Genomic DNA, 18179 nt, shown 5'->3' on the forward strand with positions numbered 1-18179 from the left:
CAGAGAGAAACACACAGGTGTGCAGGTGCACAGGGCGCAGTAGAAATCTCACACCTTCTCCCCCTTGAATCCAACCTGGCCGTCCCTCCCTGGCTCTCCATGAAGCCCTGGGATCCCAGGATCCCCCGGAAAACCTCGGTCTCCCTGCAGACGCACATCTGTTACTCACCAGCCTCCACGTCCACATCCTCCCCACAATCCCCAAGGCTGACTCATGAGCTCCGTCCAAACTGAGTGCTTGAATGAATGCTGTGTGAAGTTTTAATCTACGTGAGGAGATCTTGAATGACTGGAAGGCGGACTCTGGAAAATGGACCTCCAAGAACTGGACATATTGCATTATTGGCACATTAAGATAAATGCATTTAGTATATACCATTTAAAAATGAGCAATTATCAATATATATGAAATCTGTACTGCTCTCCGTTTTAGTTTTCATTATAGCGACCTTCTTTTGCAGACTATAAAAAGATACGCATTGATCCTTCAGAGTGTGGGTATGGAAGAAACCCACCTTGTCACCTTTAGCACCTGCTTTTCCTGGCTTGCCCTGTGCAAACAAAGACAAAGTAAGATGCTGGTAAAAAAAGAGTTACACCTATCCCTCGCCTAATGGGTTAAGTAAATTCCATGAAATTACCCTGTTAGGCAAATTCCTGTTATTAAGGGGTTAAACTGTAATTTTTTCTTATTTGCAAAAATAACCAGACAAAAATGTCACTCAAAATTAATCAAAGCAAATAATGTTGATTAAGAATGACATTGATTACACCTACATACTTTATAACTAAAATGATTGAATTCTACGACTTTTCAAAAATGATTAAAACTGGTACCATGTATTGTGCAGGAGAGTGAATAATTTTTTTTATTTTTTTTTGGTCACTATTACTTTTAAAGTCATAAACACTGTAGTCAGAAGAGTGTAAAGGTATTCATCTTATAAAACCTATTTATAAGCCAAACTGAGTTAATATTTACATGTTTATACAATTTATTTCTAACACTTAATATTGATCCTGCTATTTCAGTTGTGAGTTAGGTTTACCATAACGGATGCTGTGATTGGTTGAGACCGTCAGTGTGACAGGAAGTAAGACACAGGAAGCAGGAAGTATGTACAGTAGTTAATTTTGTTTTGGAAAAAAAGAGCATTTGCGTGCTTTGTGGAGTGAATCACAGTGAGCGCTGTACAAAATACCTGTTACAGATGAAAAAATTACAGCATTACTGGGAAAAAAGACTAACAAATAGCTCCGAATAATAATTCCACTGCACGAAAAAATTCAATATATTTTCATAAGCCGTTTTAGTGGTTTTTCATTGTCCAAGACCTCACTGCGCCAGGTTTCTTCTTCCCACTTGAGTATGTGTGCACAGGTAAGGGAGAGACTCAGCTGTGTTTGTGACCACAGATCAATGCCCCTATAAATGTCCTCACACACTTTTAATGTATAAATGACTCAAAGCTGTGACACACTGGCCTTAACTGCTCTCTAGTTTAACTGCACGATGCATTCAGTTCTTTTTTCTTGTATAAACAGCAATGCTCATCTTCATTGGAATAAGCTCCATAAATGGCACAAGATGTCCCCGTGGAACATGTGTTTTTGTTACACCTCACCTGTTTTCCCTCCACACTCACACCTGGAGGACCTGGAGGCCCTGGGGGACCAGCGTCAGGCACCTCGGTGGCAGGTGAGGCTCCATTTTTGGGGGGTTCCATGTTGCATGGACCACAGGACTCTCCCTGGGGAGGATTCACCATCAGACAGCATGGACACACACACACACACACACACACACACACACAAGGTGTGACTGCGGTGATGCTCTTCCTACCTTCTCCCCTTTGGGCCCCAGGACCCCTTGACCAGGCATCCCAGGATCACCCTGAAAAAAAACAGAAACCGGGCAGGTTCTCATACACTGCCACACCATCTCAGTTTTGAGCAGGAAAACACAAAAGTCGTTTCTTCTTCAATTAGTTCTGCGCTCTCAGCACCTTCTGGGCTTCTGTTCAACTTCAGCTCTTGTAAAATTAATGCCTCCATATTTCTCTCATTCATATTAATTTTCCACTTTTTAGCAACTTTTTCACCCACACATTTTCCAGGGAGACTTACACTGGTAGAAGAGTAACGTGATCCAGCGTTTGCTCGCTATAACATTTGACAAGCCAAGTGAAGCACTCTCATTTGTAGATACAGGAACAGGGTTCGAGTCTGGATATTAACTGTATCTGATATTGTCGGAATGCCACATGGAGAGAAGGAGAGCAGGGTAAAGTCTTTCCGATAGTGGGGCGGTACAACTCATTGACCTCACCTTGGCACCTTTGGTCCCCTCATGACCCGGAGGCCCCCTCAGGCCCTGCCTGCCCTGGAGGAAAGATGACCAGAATGAATCAGAACGTCAGTACCAGGTTTCTGCAGAGATCGCAGAGCCGGGCAGCCACGCTCCTGGGAAGTGTACTTACCGTTCCCCCATCAGAGCCCTTGGCACCAGGGCTACCCTGGGAAGTGGGAGAGAAAGTGCAGGTGTTAGCAAGGTGATGAACAGGCCAAACCCACCCCCTCCAAACCCGGCCCATGATCCTGGCAGCCTAAACGGTAGGGATGCTCTGTCCTTCCTGTGTTCTCGTGGGTTTCCACTGGGTGCTCCTGTTTCCGCCCACCAATCGCAGGCATGTGTTTCAGCTGGACAACTGCAGGGAGTTTACAGATGGATGGCCAATAGGGAGTTTACAGTAGTACCTCTAGCACTGGAAGTCACCCAGGGTAAAGGTGTAAGATAAATACTAGTGAACAATAATTTTACTTCACTTTGGAGAAAAGCATCTGCTAAATGAACTAATGTAGATTTAAGGTAAGTGAAGAGATATGGTGATGCTGAACGCTGCCACTTTCAACTCGTCTTTGGACGCAGTCTGGAACTATTCTTCTCCTTTAATCTCTTCCTCCCTTTTATGATAATAGTTCAGGTGTTGAAACCTGAACCATCCCACCACTACCCACACACCAGGACGGAAGTCCTGTTCAGTTCAGTGGGTCTGCAAAGATTTAAAGACTTCATCATGTCTCCGTAACAGAATGTGTTCAGGGTACCTGACACTCATATTAAGACTCACCTTATCTCCTCTCAGGCCGGTCAGTCCAATGGTCCCGGGTTCACCCTGCGCAAGAACCACAGATGTTTCAATCAAAGACTCAACTGTGCCTGTCAAACTTGAGGTGCTACAGAACCATGGCCGGTGCCTGGATGTGCATCCCTCACCTTTTCGCCTTTGGAGCCCATCCCCACCTCGCCCTTTTGCTCCTTCTGCCCCAGTTTCATGGTGTCTGTGACCACAGAGTTGAGGCTGTCTCCCAGTGTGGGGCACACGGTGCACGGCTCACCCTGCACATGGCAACAGGGTGTCAACGGGATGCAAAGTGAAGGGTGTAGGAAACACCCACCATGGTGAAGACTTCGAATGCCATCTGAATTTATTATTCTAACATTATTCTCATTCTAGGGGCAGCTGGTAGCACAGTGGTGTGAGCTGCTGCCTTTGGACCTGAAGGTTGTAGGTTTAAATCTCACCTCCAGCTCTAGTACCCTTGAGGAAGGTACCTACTCTAAATTTCTACAGTAAGAATTTCTCAGCCATATAAATGGGCAAATAATAGTAAGTCGCTTTGGAGAAAAGCCTCGGCTAAATGAATGCAACACTAATGCTGTCATTTTCCCAAACAGTTTGTAAATTTAACGGCATAGCTATGAAAATCCAACTCACTTTTTCACCCTTAACCCCGCTTGACCCCGGTTCTCCCTGAGAGAGAAAACAACATCAATGTTCAGCAACAACCAGCAGAGGCAAGAGTGGAGCTGACACTGCAATCTTGGACCATCCGTGTCCTTAAAAAGCTTCCTTTTCCTTTTAGATGGTCAATAACCTGGAGACAATGGACTTGCACACGGACTCTCATTTGTAACAGGATTCCAGATGATTCCGCATGCCCCGAATCAACACAGGTTAAAGAACCGTGCAGAGTAAAGACCCCACCTTCTCGCCTGGCGTCCCGTCCTGACCTGGCAAGCCCTGCGAGAGAGAGAGGAGCCGCAGCGTTATGCTGTACAGTCTTTGCGTTTAGGACAGATTAATGCACCAGGGATATATTCTTCCTCTCATGCATCCCCTGGTCCACGAAACTAGGTATGATGGATGGAGTCTGGCATTATTGGAAATCGTTACGAGGGAAAAGCACACAAGGTTTTATGGAGTGCGTTTAACTGTCTCTCTCTACAGAATTTATTCCCCCGTGTGAGGCAAGGCGAGTTCGGGCAAATGGGCAGAATGACAGCGGAGCGAAATGCGCGGATTATGCTGTGAAGATTTCATTTGGGCCTTTCCAGAAACTGCTGATTGTGACAGAGGAAGACGAAAATGGCCCCCCGCTTAACAACAGAAATCTTCCAGCTCATTTCGTTTCCCCCTCCGAGGGATGAGAGCGGCCTTTTTAGCTGCGGGGCTGGGGAATGGGAGCAGACAGCTTTGCTGGGAGGGAACGCGGAGGGACATTAGCTCATTGTTCTCGGCGGAAGCTGCAGAGTACAATGCAATTGCTGTGTTTAGGAGTTTCTAAAGAACAAACAGCTGCAGCAGTCCTGAAAACTTCCATTTTCCGCCCCTAAAGTGGCATCTGGTTATAGCCACAACAAGAGATATAGTGCAACAGCTAAGAAGTGCTTTGCGGTTGCCGGCAGCAGTGCACTCTGGGAAATCTACGACGGCGATGAACTGGATGGATGAGTCGTCACCTGTGGTCCCTGTTCCCCTAGGCCTGGGGCTCCGGGTTCTCCTCTGGGACCTGGCTTGCCTTGGAGTACCATGGTGTTCCCCAGGTCAACAGGCAACGTGGGGCAAACCTCGCAGGGCTCCCCCTAGAGGAGGCACACACAGTCTCACACATAGAGTGAAGCTACAATCACTGCTGGCTCACTGTAAATTGTCCATCATAGACTCAGTGCTATAAGTTATGCTGCGAAAGCATGAAACATGGTTTCGTGGAACCACTCTGAGATATAAACATGGATAGTGAGGAGAGAGTGGGGCTCCATCTTTGTTCCCGGTGACATCCGGCTGCACCCTTGAATGGTTCCATCACTGGGCCTGCAGAAGCCTCCGAGTCAGACCCTGAACCCCTTGCTGGACAGAGAACTGACCAGAGCTCTAGGTGGTGCTGACATCTAACTCACCTTCTCTCCCTTGGTCCCCCCTGGGCCCCTGGGACCCTGTGTACAAACAAACCAGAAGAACATCTAATCAGCACAATGCCTTAACCACTGTGTCACCTACTGACAGGGGACCCGTTTGGCCGTATTGCTTTTTGGGCCAGAAAAGAGATAACAGTTTTTTTGCCACATGATCGATGATGCTTGCTTTAGGATGACACCACATATTTCCTAAAAGGTAGAGAGTTGCTGTTAAGATCAAGGAAGCAAAATGAGTTTATAAACAAGGTTTGCAAACTTACAGGGTCACCAGGCTGGCCATCTTTGCCAGGCATCCCAGATTCTCCCTGGAGAAAAGATGGAATCAGCTTCCAATAGTTTTGGTAGCATTTTACTTTACAAAATACAATTTCATTATACTCTCTTTTTTCACATATTTTGTTTGGACCGAGGATTTTTTGGCACAGGCTACATGCCTAACTCTTTGCACCGAAAGACCCCCAGCCCGCCTCCCCTCACCTTATCCCCCTTCGATCCTGGAGGTCCTCCTGGGTTTCCCTAGAAACAGGAAAGTTGTGTTATTAAAACATCCACTCTACATGCAGAGACGGCAAGCATTTTCTCCACTCTCCCAAACCCAATGCCCCCTCCCAGCTGACACTTTGCCAACATTCTCCTGGCTTCGCTTAAAAGAGCAAAGGATAAATAAATAAGAATTGGATTCTTTAAAGGTTCTGGGTAACGTCTGCCAAACCGCACCCATTAAAGTAGCTTTGGCAGCACATTCACTGTACAGTAACTGGTCCTGGGAGACCAAGGATTTACTTCCTCTTACAGTTACAAAACGATGTTATCGTAACAATTAAGTGTGGGGGGCAGCAAGTAACACACAGCATCATCTTTAGTTTGAAAGAGGAAAACCGTGTATTAATATGAAAAGATGATTGGTAACTTCAAATCATATTTCACATAAATGGATGTGGACAGGGCTTGATGAGGTCACAGGGACCTGGTGTGGTTCTAAGGATTATGGACTGTCACAGAGATCACGGTGTGGTCGCAGGGACCTACTGTGGTCATATGGATCTTCTACACATTAGCACCGAAGAGCTGGTCACAGCCAGGCTAACTGTCTTCCTAACTAAATCAGACTTTCACTTCTAGCTCTCAATCCATCCCTGCCAGGTAAATATTTCCTTTTTTTTGTCCAAAAAAATTCTCTTTTGTTCTGACTACATTGAGACTCACAGCACTTCCTTGCCTGATAAGTGGCAGTTGTTCTCATACATTGCCATTGCCCTTTTGCCCGTTCATGTCGCTCACGTAATTCAGAAGCATTCTGGACTGTAGTCGGTCTGCAGAGCATCATACTCACAGGTGGTCCTGGCTTCCCAACGCCTGGCAACCCTGGTAGTCCTGGGGGGCCAGGTTCCCCTGCCAGACCCTCTGGTCCAACCATGCCCGGGCTACCCTGCAGGAAACAGAAGTGCCATCATTGGCTGAACCAAGTCAAACTCTGATTTCAGTTAAATAATGGCCTTGGATAATGTCCTTGTGCTTCCTACCGTTTCACTTTCTGCTATTCATACATAATATAGGAACAGGATGATGAATTTGATCCTCAATGTTAAACATGTGTGGAGATGTATCGATGTGTGCAGGCTCACCTTCTGTCCTTTGGGACCCACCACGCATATGGAACCAGCTCGGCCCTGCAGTCAATAAGGGAGAGTGAAAGAAAGGCTGCTATGACTTCATGTTCCTGCTCCCTGGGCTGTCCAATATGATTCGGTGCATGCTACAAGCCATATAGCACCTTGCAGAACTATATCAGCCTCAACGGAAAGTCAGGGAGGATCACCAGGATCAATGACAACGTTCCACTTTAAGGGTAAAAAAAAATCTCCCGTCTGAATTGCCAGACAAGTTCACGAGACTGTTTATCCTAACAGTTGGCACTGGGAAAACGAGTCTATGACAATTCAATAAAAGATTAAGTGAATGTCACAATGACCTAACCTTGGGCGTTAAGAGAATGCAAACTGACTGAATTTCTTTATCACTCCCATTTAAAAGCTTCCAAGTCTTTGCATAATCTCAGGCTGAGAGTGGAGATTAAAGGGTCTAAATCTGCTTTAATAACATATCTCCTTACCATTTAGGGCAATCAGCACTGCAGTATCGATTGCCTCTGCTTTGTTAGTCTCCTGTAATCTATAGTGCATTAGGCAGCTCAGCACCCAGAGATAACTAGGGGAAGAGCTGACAGGGTCGGTTATCGGGCTTGTGTGCTAATTCTTTATCATTCCTTGAAGCGGTGCTGGTGGGCTGAGGTATGGACGGTGGCTGCATATGGCGAATGTCACTGCCATTTTGCATCTCTCACTTACATCTTTTCCAGGGACCCCAGGCACACCCTGAAGGCCAGTTTCCCCCTTCTGCCCCTTTTCACCCTACAGTTTGTATGAATGAGAGACAAGAGACGAAGGAGAGAAGAAGAGCTCAGGTGGCCAAATTCAAGTGGCAGCCAATGAACCGACTTGTGAGTTTATCATTTCCACGTGAATCCAATCACAGAAAAACGGAAACAAAGTTGTCTGTGGTCTTCACCTTCTGTTCGACTCCGTCCCCCCAATTCCCGGTCAGTCCCTGAAATGAAGACCGGATGGGAAGGGCCAATCGATGAGTAAAAATTCTATACAGATTCTCCGCTGGACAGTGTTAAACTAGTGCATTGATCACAGGGAGGTGTTGACAGCGGTCGATCAAGCTGTGCGCTTAGAGTGCTCACTCACCGGCTCGCCTTTCTCACCCTTCTCTCCTTTAGGCCCCTCGGTGCACTGAAACACAAGACACCTGTCAGAACTGGGCCCCCCTGGATGGTGCAGGTCACCAATGAACCAGCCCACACCTCCTCCTGTTATTCAAAGCTACTCAAAGTTTATCTCCTGATGTTGAGAATTTTGAGCATTACTTTATGCCTAGGCTTTTGCCTTGCTGTTCCAATGGACTGGAGTGGCTAACCCTGGTACTCAGCAAATGCTAGCCTCTCAATTACCTTGTCAAAATGTTCAGGAGTTGAGTCACTGAGACTGGTTTCCACAAACTTGAAGTACTAAAGGCATCCTATAAACCCTAGAGAGTTACAGCTTCTGAGCACCAGGACTGGACCCCTACATACTGGACCATCACTGAAACACAACCAAATGATCCGAAGCCAGTTTGTGCCAGAATCCCAAGTTCTGAGTTTAAGGACCACAGTTATACTTACAGATCCAGGCGTTCCACTACCAGTGCAATCCATACCCTGAAAAAGAGAAATGTGATCAAAAACAGCTTGGGTGTCCGGTGTACTCCCTCACATTTCACCTCAAAGACAATATCAATGAGAGGAGACAGGATCTCCATAGACGAGCTACCTCAGTGCCCATGATGAGTATGAATCTCGAGACCTTAGTAGAGGATTTGGCTCAGTTCTCAAGATGAATGTGGATCTATGGGTAACGGTAGAGGAACTAACTGAATTCTCATGGGTAGACCTCTGGGGTCTTCATTCAAGCCTTTCGGTTTTGTACACAGCAAGGCCCCATGTTCTCTGGCGCTACCCTGAGCGCTGACCCCAGCTCGGAGTTTCTCCGCATAAGTAATTTAAACAACTCAGGTTAACTGCATTAAATAGGTAAACTACAACAAATGTGACTAATAACTTCCTTATAAACATGACTGACAACCCACTCACAATGCCCAGACTCTCCACCACCTTCGTCACTGCATGTCAGGACAGAGTGCCGAGCATGCCTACCAGGGTGGGGTGGGCGCACACATTCCCCAGGGATTAGAGCACGTGCATCCCAGCTGGGCCATTTTCGACTTGGGATGCCAAACACACACCCCCATACATACACCACTTCACCCTGAGAGACCTTACCCTATCTCCCTTCTCCCCCTTGATTCCAGGTTGTCCTGAGGACCTGAGCTCTCCTTGTCCAGTCTGCAAAACAAACATAAACACATCAGGTATGAGATATGAGGTGTAAAAATAGAGCTATTAAAAAAAAAAACACAGTCACTCACATGTTGATGCATCTGTCCTGTTTTTTAAAGGAAAAGAACTGGACTGATTTGGCAGAAGCCACTTAGTAACTTGTACAAGAAAGACTGCAGGCTCATGTTTGTTTATGAGTAAAAAAATAACCTGGGGGGGGGGCAGGTCCACGAAGATCTGCCATGTTGAAACGATGTTGACGACCCTAACATCTGGTAAACGCTGGATTTATTCAAGGAAGGAAGAAACCCTAACATTTAATAGTTAAAAAAAACAGAAAAAACGTCAGCTGAATGCCCGAACGTGCTTCATGAGGATCGACTTATTGTGTTCAGTTCATCCTGTTCACCAGTACATGCTGTTGATCGGAGGTTCAAACGGCTAGATTTTGCTGGTTTGGAAACCCTGCAGCAGAGCTTTCGCTTTGAAACATCAACGGCTGCTGACTTTGTTGGCGTGAATGGGTGCGATTTCTCCCCCATGTCCAATGGCCACTTAAGAGGAGGTCTCAATGAAGGCACCTACTGAGGTGTCTTCTCAGACACCTTCTCTTCTTGGGGTCATCTCAGAGATACCTGAAGTTCCTTATGGACCCCAACACCAATACTGGCCTCCTCATTTTTACGCTTTTATTGCTTCCTGGCTACTGTGTTCACTCTGAATAAATCATCCGTGACAGCGATGGCCTTCATCGACTTGGCCGACGGGAGCATTCCGATAGCGAAACGTGGGTAACAGTAAATGCTGACACCCCATGAGCTACGCCATGATAATCACTGGTACATGAAATTACTACTTCAAAATTCATCTGCATCTTCTCATACCTAATCACTGCTGATTCCTCCAGTCTGCTAGAGCACTGGCCCTCATAACTATCAGTAATTTATTGAGCACTTCCAGGTAAACAAGTAATAAACAAACATTAAGAGGAAATGCAGGTGTTTCTCAGTATGCATCATCTACGCATGACCGGGCCGCGGGTGGCTGGAGACTGGAATGATCGGACGGGCCAGCGCATGACAGTATTATTATTTTTAAAATATATCTTCCCGATTTTTCAAAACAATGCGGAACCAAGAGCAAAGTGGAACACAATGCTTGAAATGATTTGCTTTCAAAATAACACTGAGGACACTCACTCACTTCTGTTAACTGCTTATCCCTGTCAGGGTTGCGGCAGTCCTGAGCCTATCCCGGAATCACTCAGTGCTGGGCTAAAATGGGTACACCCTGAGGTGGGCACCAGCGTTAGCCACACAAGAACACACTCAGGGCAATTTTGCATCACCAGTTCACCTGAAAGGCATGTCTTAGAACTGAAGTGGGAGGAAACCTGAGTACCCCCCAACCAAAACACAGAGAGAACACAGAAATCCCACTGACTGAGCTGGATTTGAACCCCTGCCCAACCAACCCAAGTGCAGAGAGGTGGCACTGCTACCCAGTTCGCCACCACGGCAAACATTAAAATATTTTACTTTAAACGCAGACTAGGTGAGGAAGTGTCATAAACACTGTGCCATCTTCCAGCATGGCATGTCTATTTTATAGTCTTATTTTCTAATGTCATGCTGTGTTTTGTTGCAATGTGACATTTTATTTATAGCAAGATTACTATCACGTCAAAGTGATTTTAAAAAATCATGTGTACGACACACTGGAATGACCTGTCAGCCGCATGAGCAGACCCCCCCCACCCCATTAGTCTGGTTGTCCAAGGATGAACTGTAGCTGCTCCCCATGCAAAGTCAGAGTCTACTCTGGATTGTGTATAAGACAGAGGTCTTCACTTAGATCCTCCCGCGTGTGTTCAAGGACAATCAGACATTTAGATTTGAAATGTAAACATCGAAAGGAGGAAACAAATGGAAGGAGCCTACTCACAAGTTGTTCCTCATCGAGCAGGACACAACCAGAACACTGGCGGGGTGGAGGGCGGGTGGGCAATGGCAGGGGAAGAAAATAATCACACAGTCTATTAGTCCCCAGAATGGAATGCAGAGCAGCTGTGTTTGAAGTCCTCATGAAAATGATTTCGTTGATCTGTACGGGTTGTTGACACCAGTGCATGCAGTGCTGAGCAGAGCGAGGCACAAAGGTAGATTCGGAAGAACACACTGCAGGGGGTGGGGAGGACATTCAAGGGATGCACCCACTGGAGACACAAGGACATGTGAGATACCAACTGCAAGCTTTCACGCTGTGCAGGAAGCAGGTGCCTCTCAAAACAAGAAAATAAAATGAATAAAAATAATAAAACCACTAAGATACATTGAGGCAGCAGGTAGCGTAGTGGTTAGAGCCACTGCCTTGCACTTGAAGGTCCCAGGTTTGAATCCCACCTTTTGCCGTAGTACCCTCCAACTGGGGTACTTCCACTCAAGATCTCTTTTAAAAATTCCCGACCCGAATAAATGGGTAAACAATTTCAGTTGCTTTGGAGGAAACTGGCAGCCAGAAGAATAAATAACTAAAAGACAGAGTGAAAAACAGAAGGACCTATGATGCGCTTGGGCAAGTTCATAGTTCCCTCACGTTGCCATCATACCAACCGACCAGTGGGTGGCAGCAAGACTCAACATCAAGTCGTTTCTGGCCGCTCGCGGTGCACTACGGGGGTCGAGGTGTGAGGAGTGATGCACAGGTGGATGCAGGGTTGCGCCCGTGTGGCTGCAAACAAAGGTGAGATGTATCCTGTTTGCCCTCCTGCTCACCCGCACGTGGAACGCAAGATCTGAAGGTAGGGTGTACGTCAGGGTACCTAATTACCTAACCCTAACGCTTACCCCATGGCAGAGCGCTCCCGCCAACCACAGCCGTGTGGGCAACTTATGGAAAATTCAAAACCGCTTACAAATAGCTGACGATTTGGCAGAAGACGGTAGTTAAAACAGAGCCTAGCCCCCGACATGTCAAAGTCTACCTGAGCCACCGGCACCTTGGTGTATAGTGTTGCAGTGAGCAAACGGAGGGCGAGAAACAGAAAGAAGAGAAAAAGCTGCTTGGCTCAACGTTCTGTGGCTCTTGTGTCAGTGGCTGGCACACAAACACTGTTTCTCATTCTCTCCTATGGCTTCTGTTACTTTTTTTACCCTTGCACCCCCCCAGTGGACCTGTAGCTAATTACCCAATTCATGTTTCCCCCTCAAAGCCCATGACAACCAGGCCAGCCAGAGAGGGGTGAACGCTGACACACACCTTCTCTGATACGTGTCCTCTGAGTCACCCACTTCTGTTCGCATTACGGGCTGCGGGCTTCATCTGCTATTGGAAAATCTGTCTGCGTGGTTCTGACTGTAGGTGTCTACATGAACAGTGAGAGGAGTGGGCGCAAACCATTTTACCGACCCAACTCTGATCCACGTGGCAAACTGCGTTTTCGAGCCGAGTTTCTTGCCATTCGGGGCACCGGCGAAGCCATACGGCACTAACAAGAAATGCGTAAGCCTCTCTGCTGGCTCTATACACGGTATGTGCCTCCTCGCTTCCTCCTTGGGAGGTCCTGCTGCTTTTTAAGAGGAAAAATGACAGCTGCTGGTACGGCAGGCCCCTAGCACGGTGTCTGTCTCAGCATGTTCTCTTTCTTTGTCCACTCAACGTCTCGGTCGTCTTCGGAGGACACGCCCATTGAAACGGCTACACTCAAGGCTCTGTATCCCAAGTTCTCCATCCTTCCCCCTTATGTTTGTGTATCTGCGTTGAAGGCAGATTACATTCCACAGTGGCACTTGGGTCTTTGAGATGCATCATGCAAGTAATCACTTCCAGTTTTGCTCATTTAATGTGATGAATCTGATGCTAGGAGAAAAAACTTGTTCTATTCAAACATTTTCTTTGTGAAGAAGGAAAAAAAAACATCTGAGGCATATGATTCTACGTTCAACATGTTTAGACAACACAAAAAATCGTAAATTCTTCTCCACGCTGTGGTTACAAATACTGTACGACACAACGCACCGACGTGTCCGTACAACTGGACCAGCGTGGAACTGCAGCAGACCACTACCATGTGCTAAAACTTTAAGCGTAATACCAGGCACAGGCTGTTTAAGTTTTGACCCAAGTCGAAATCCTACCTCTTACTGTAGTACCCTTGATCAAGGTACTTACCATGAATTGAAACAGTAAAAATGACCCTGCTGTGTAAATGGGTAAATCGACGTAAGCAGCTTAAAATTTTAAGCCTCCTTTCGAGAAAAGAGTCAGACAAATGATCAAATGGTGTTGTAAAGTTTTTTACAACAACTCCTCAAACCCAAGACAATGAGCAGACGAAGGGCGTGCTGCAACATAAATCCCTACAAATGTTAGGGGCCTGAAGATGGAAAAAACGGAAAATAACAACGTGAAACCCACACACTGTTTGGACAAAAGCAAACAAACCTCCACTCCTCAAACAGTGGTCTCTAGTCAGCATAATTGAAGAGCTAGCAGATCAGAAGATAAGTGGAAGGTTGTAGGGTTACATCCCAACAGAATAACTGTGGGTGTACCGTTGGGAAAGGAACTAGACCTAGATCGTCTCTGTAAATACCCATTTATATAAATGGGAGAGACATACCTGTCAAGCATTAAGCCACCCCGATAAATTATGCAGTTAAAGGTCAGAGACTTCCTGTGCATCCCCCTGGTCCAATTAAGAGCACTTTGAATGCCTAAAGAAAAAGGCCTGTTCTCTTTGAAACGGCCGGCTGACAGAAGGCCCATTTATTCGGAAACCTTGAAAGCGCCTGGATCCTTGATGGGGTACAAGGGAGAGGCGCCTTGCACGAGTGTTCGCTCTCTAATTTGGATCAAGCTGAGCAGCATTTATAATTTAAGTCATGCAAGAGAGTTCGAGCACCTCGAATAGACTATAAAAGTTAAGTTCGGGGCGGGGCGGGGGAAGGGGGTTACGCACATGCTGCGTGGCACTGTGAAAGCAGTGGGGTTTAGAGGGCGCTCGAGACGGACGTGCGGACCGAACTTGTCACTTACTTTGTCCGACAGAGGTCTGAAAATCCCCTGGGAGAGAAAACAGAGATGGGATGTTATTGTTATTATTATTATTACTATTACCGTGAATCATTTATCTGGCCCTGCAACATTCAGAGACTTGCAAGTGTACGGCTTTACACCCACCGTCTCTCTCGGACAGAAACGCTCGACTCAGCAATTTCTGAGCCGAACTGCGGCGGAACGCTCTTGCTACTGCTCGGCACGGAGGACTCTGGGTAATTATCCCCCCCCACCCCCACCCCCACCCCACCCCTCTTGCCGCATGCCTCGCCACTGACACATGCGGGCTCACGCAGCAGGCTCCTGTAAACAATCGCGTGGCACACGTGGCTCCTGTCACTTGCGGTGCGTTTAATTAAAGCACGGTGGTTGGCGAGGGGTTGCGACGCGTACAGTAGGGACGCCTGCAGACCCCTGAGGGCGTGCACAACTAGACTCCCCAGCTCCTCATCCACATCCACAGCATCGCCACGTTTGCAAAGCATTGCATCACCCTGGACTACCGGCTGTTCGCCGGGGAGCAAGAAAAAACAACCACCAAGGTGGAGTGTGGGGAGGGGCAAAAGAGAGGTGTCGGGGGCGGAGGGGGGGGGGGTGACGGGCCAACTGAGAAAACTCATGTTGGACAGGGAATAGGGTTAGAGTGGCACGGAGGAAGGGGGTGGGGGGGGGGGAGAAGAATTCTGGCACTTTTTACACAGAGAGGAAAGTGATGTCCTGTCCAGACATGGGGGAGACTGAAAAAACAGGAGCAGGAGATGGGGAGAGGAGACGACTGTTGGAGGGAGACAGATTACGAACAGCATGCCGGGACTGGAATAAGGAGCTGGAAGGAGAAGGAAGCACTGCAGAGAGTGAGAGTTCTACCAAAGAATGGAATGAGGAGAAAGACGTACAAAAGGCATACAATTACAGTACAGTTAATTTTTATATAGCGCCCCACCTGAGCACAGACTAACAAATGATGAACCATCACATATAACTGTACAAATGGGCAAATCACTGTAAATAGATGAAAAACTGCATGTCACTTTGGAGAAAAGAGTCATCTTTAGTAAAAGTCAATGTAAAAATAAACAGTTAAATGAATAAATGAACTTGAGTATAAATAAGAAATAGAGTCAATCAATGATGTCAAACATGAGATAATAGAGCTCTGACATGAGTAATAGGGCCAGGCCAGGTGAGGAAAGTGAGGGAGAAGGTGGTGGCTCCACACCCAATCCCCATCCATGCCCTGAGGTCCAGATTTTGGAGAGGTCTAGGAAGGATGGGCCGCAAACCCTGCAGATCTTTTGTACGGGAGTGCACGTTCATGCTCGCGCACGCCGACAACTACATGCTTGTCCAAATACCCCAAGGAGCTGCAGTGCGCATTTACCGCGGTAAACTATTCAGCTACCACCACAAAGTAGCTGGAAATGCTGCATTTCAAGGAACAGCGGTAGAAAGCAGCAGGGCCACGAAGATGTACCGTTTATTAGCAATAACTGACTATTTTAATTGTCTAGGACTCCACTGTCATTGTTAACCATATCGTCAATTAGGAAAACAACTACCGTCTTGGCTGTAAATAAGAACTTCATTAACGTTAGCACTGCTCCCGCTAATTTGAATTTGGAGCCTCACAAAGAGACAGAAAAGGCTATGTCATGTGCGGCATGCACACGTGCAGAGGCACACGCGAACACACACAGGCAGGCAGGCACGCACACACACACACACACACACACACACACACACACACACACACACACAGAGCCATCCCTACAACTAATTAACCCATTAACAGGCATTAATAGCCCAGTATCTACAGGCCATTAAAGTGCGAGTAAAATTGCAAATGTCCAAAAGCAAAGAGTAAAGTAATGGAAGTTTTACAATGGATTCAATTAGTAAAAATCATTTGCATGTGTATATATATTTTTCAGAATTAATGAGACTGCGTGACGCTGCAACGTGGCCATGATCTGGTGAGTTGGCCGTGATCAAACCTGGGACTGCTGCACGCTAACGGCGGGACGTGACATTAATCAAGGCGCTGTTGACATTTTTCTCTGCAGTGTTTAAACTGGCGATTGTCGAGGGCTTACATTTCCATTTATAAACGACCCTTCGCCGCCAGTGATCAACCAGCGCCTGGAACATACGGGAGGGGATTCGAGGCCGCAGATTGCCGCTCTGCTCGGGGATGTGATGTCCAACCCCCCTGCTTCTGGAAGACATTAGACTGCGGTGGGTTCGAGGCTATTTACAGCAGATTTGCTGCAGACAGCATCCAACGTGGCATCTGATAAACCCAAGGCAACAGCTGTGGGGAAAGGGAGGCGGAGTCGCCAAAGTTGCTCTCGGGGGGTGGGGGGTGCACAAAGAGTCCACGCATATTTGATAAACCTGGCTGCAGATCAGCCCATGCACATTATACACGCAAAAGTGAATTCGGGCTCGCCTCCAAGATTCAAAGGCGACCGAACAGCGTGTGTCCAAACAAAGGCTTTGGAGGCGCAGGGCACCGAAACTCACAGTGAATTCACCACAATCCCGAGATTTAGGAAGAGCTCAGCTTCCCCGGACAAAAGGACGAGAAAACAGATGCTGGGGGTGAGATAAAGTTCAACCGTGCGGTTGGAGGCGAAAACGGGAAATCTCAACTTCTTCCACGCAGCGCGCCTCTTCACGAAGGCAACGATGGGAGTGCCTGAAACCCCACCGAGATCAGGAAGCGACGGGGGGGAGGACGAAGGGATGGGAACACATGCAGGAGACATTATCCGCTTCAGGTGGACCCTAGGGTGCAGTCTGCATCCATTGAAACCGCTGCCCGCCATAAGAGTGACCTGCAGAGGGCGCTACCTGCTCACATCCTGGAGAAGCCTGGGAAGCCCTTGGAACAAGGGGGCGCTGGGGAAACCGTTTCCCCGTCCACCGCGAAGCTAACAAGTCGCAGCGTGGCGACGAGGACCGAAACGACCGCGGTGCCGCGACCCCTCAGACCCGCCCCGAACCGACGATGGTGCTGCGTTCCGTTCGGCCCACGAAGAAAAAGCGCTCCTGTTTCGCCCTTGATCCTCGCTCCAGCTGCGATCGGCCGCGGCGTCGCAATTAGCACAATGTCGGAACGCATCAATTAAAGCTTTATTTAAATTCTGCTACATAGACGCTGCTGTGCAGCAGGTATTTTAATCTCCGATCTCCTGCTGTTCGGATTAATAGAGCACATCAATCTCGGGATAAGTTGCGTCCAACAAGGCGCCGCGGCAAAAAGCGAGCGTGAAACTACCTTTCGAAGGGCTCCGAAAGGAGAGGCGCTTTGCTGGAGGACAACTAGCGCTAGGACCCCAGCTACGAGTGACTAAAAATGGGCTCGGGCTCGAACCCTGGTCCGAGCAGGGACTAGCAGAGGCGCGTTCTATAGTCTCATTTTGCTCTAGTTTTGTCTCTTTCCTGCAGGCTTAGGTTGGGGATTTTAGTCCAGGTGTGAACACTTCTGAAACATCTGGAAGAGCTAAGCGGGGGTGGAGTGTTCGAGGCCCAGTTCCCTCCTCCTGCTTTCGTCTCTCCGTGGGAATTCCTTCCTCTGCCTCTTCCGCGTCGGACTTCGCATTCTGGCTCTCGGGAGGGGTCGCGTTACCTGCGCGCAGGTGCGATGCAGCGGAGGCTAGGGGAGGTCGGCGGACGTTCGAGTTACCTGGCCGTCGGGTGGTGTGATCAACTCCACCAGGTTCCCTCGGGGACTTGTCTCGGCGGCTCGGCGACTCTTGGGGGCATCTGGCGGGCACTGCGAAGGATGGTGAGGGGTATCAGCACATCACTCTCCGCATAGTGCGCAGGAAGTGAACATGGGCTGAATCGTGGGAAGCCGTTGAGGACGTGAGGGTCCTTCACGGTCACTTGCTGCCGAAATGTGGTCCCGCCTGC

At 47.8% G+C, this 18179-nt stretch overlaps 1 protein-coding gene across 3 annotated transcripts in view; it reads right to left on the reverse strand.

The window, feature by feature from the left end:
• Positions 1 to 18179, reverse strand: part of col16a1 (collagen, type XVI, alpha 1) — a 56199-nt gene that overhangs the window by 21582 nt on the left and 16438 nt on the right. For 2 of the 3 annotated variants that reach the window (XM_029248263.1, XM_029248262.1), the window contains exons 8-31: positions 17950 to 18039; positions 14241 to 14267; positions 11148 to 11183; positions 9147 to 9209; positions 8490 to 8525; positions 8014 to 8058; positions 7829 to 7867; positions 7609 to 7671; positions 6886 to 6930; positions 6594 to 6689; positions 5738 to 5776; positions 5521 to 5565; positions 5243 to 5278; positions 4805 to 4927; positions 4050 to 4085; positions 3780 to 3815; positions 3278 to 3400; positions 3132 to 3176; positions 2481 to 2516; positions 2330 to 2383; positions 1844 to 1894; positions 1626 to 1751; positions 516 to 551; positions 55 to 144 (exon numbers count right to left, since the gene is read on the reverse strand). In XM_029248263.1, coding sequence (XP_029104096.1) covers positions 55 to 144; positions 516 to 551; positions 1626 to 1751; positions 1844 to 1894; positions 2330 to 2383; positions 2481 to 2516; positions 3132 to 3176; positions 3278 to 3400; positions 3780 to 3815; positions 4050 to 4085; positions 4805 to 4927; positions 5243 to 5278; positions 5521 to 5565; positions 5738 to 5776; positions 6594 to 6689; positions 6886 to 6930; positions 7609 to 7671; positions 7829 to 7867; positions 8014 to 8058; positions 8490 to 8525; positions 9147 to 9209; positions 11148 to 11183; positions 14241 to 14267; positions 17950 to 18039 — 1416 coding nt within the window. The remainder of the gene's footprint in view (positions 1 to 54; positions 145 to 515; positions 552 to 1625; positions 1752 to 1843; positions 1895 to 2329; positions 2384 to 2480; positions 2517 to 3131; positions 3177 to 3277; positions 3401 to 3779; positions 3816 to 4049; positions 4086 to 4804; positions 4928 to 5242; positions 5279 to 5520; positions 5566 to 5737; positions 5777 to 6593; positions 6690 to 6885; positions 6931 to 7608; positions 7672 to 7828; positions 7868 to 8013; positions 8059 to 8489; positions 8526 to 9146; positions 9210 to 11147; positions 11184 to 14240; positions 14268 to 17949; positions 18040 to 18179) is intronic. The other variant, XM_029248264.1, reaches the window with a different exon arrangement.

Source organism: Scleropages formosus, chromosome 23 (assembly GCF_900964775.1).
Source record: "Scleropages formosus chromosome 23, fSclFor1.1, whole genome shotgun sequence".
NCBI lineage: Eukaryota > Metazoa > Chordata > Actinopteri > Osteoglossiformes > Osteoglossidae > Scleropages > Scleropages formosus.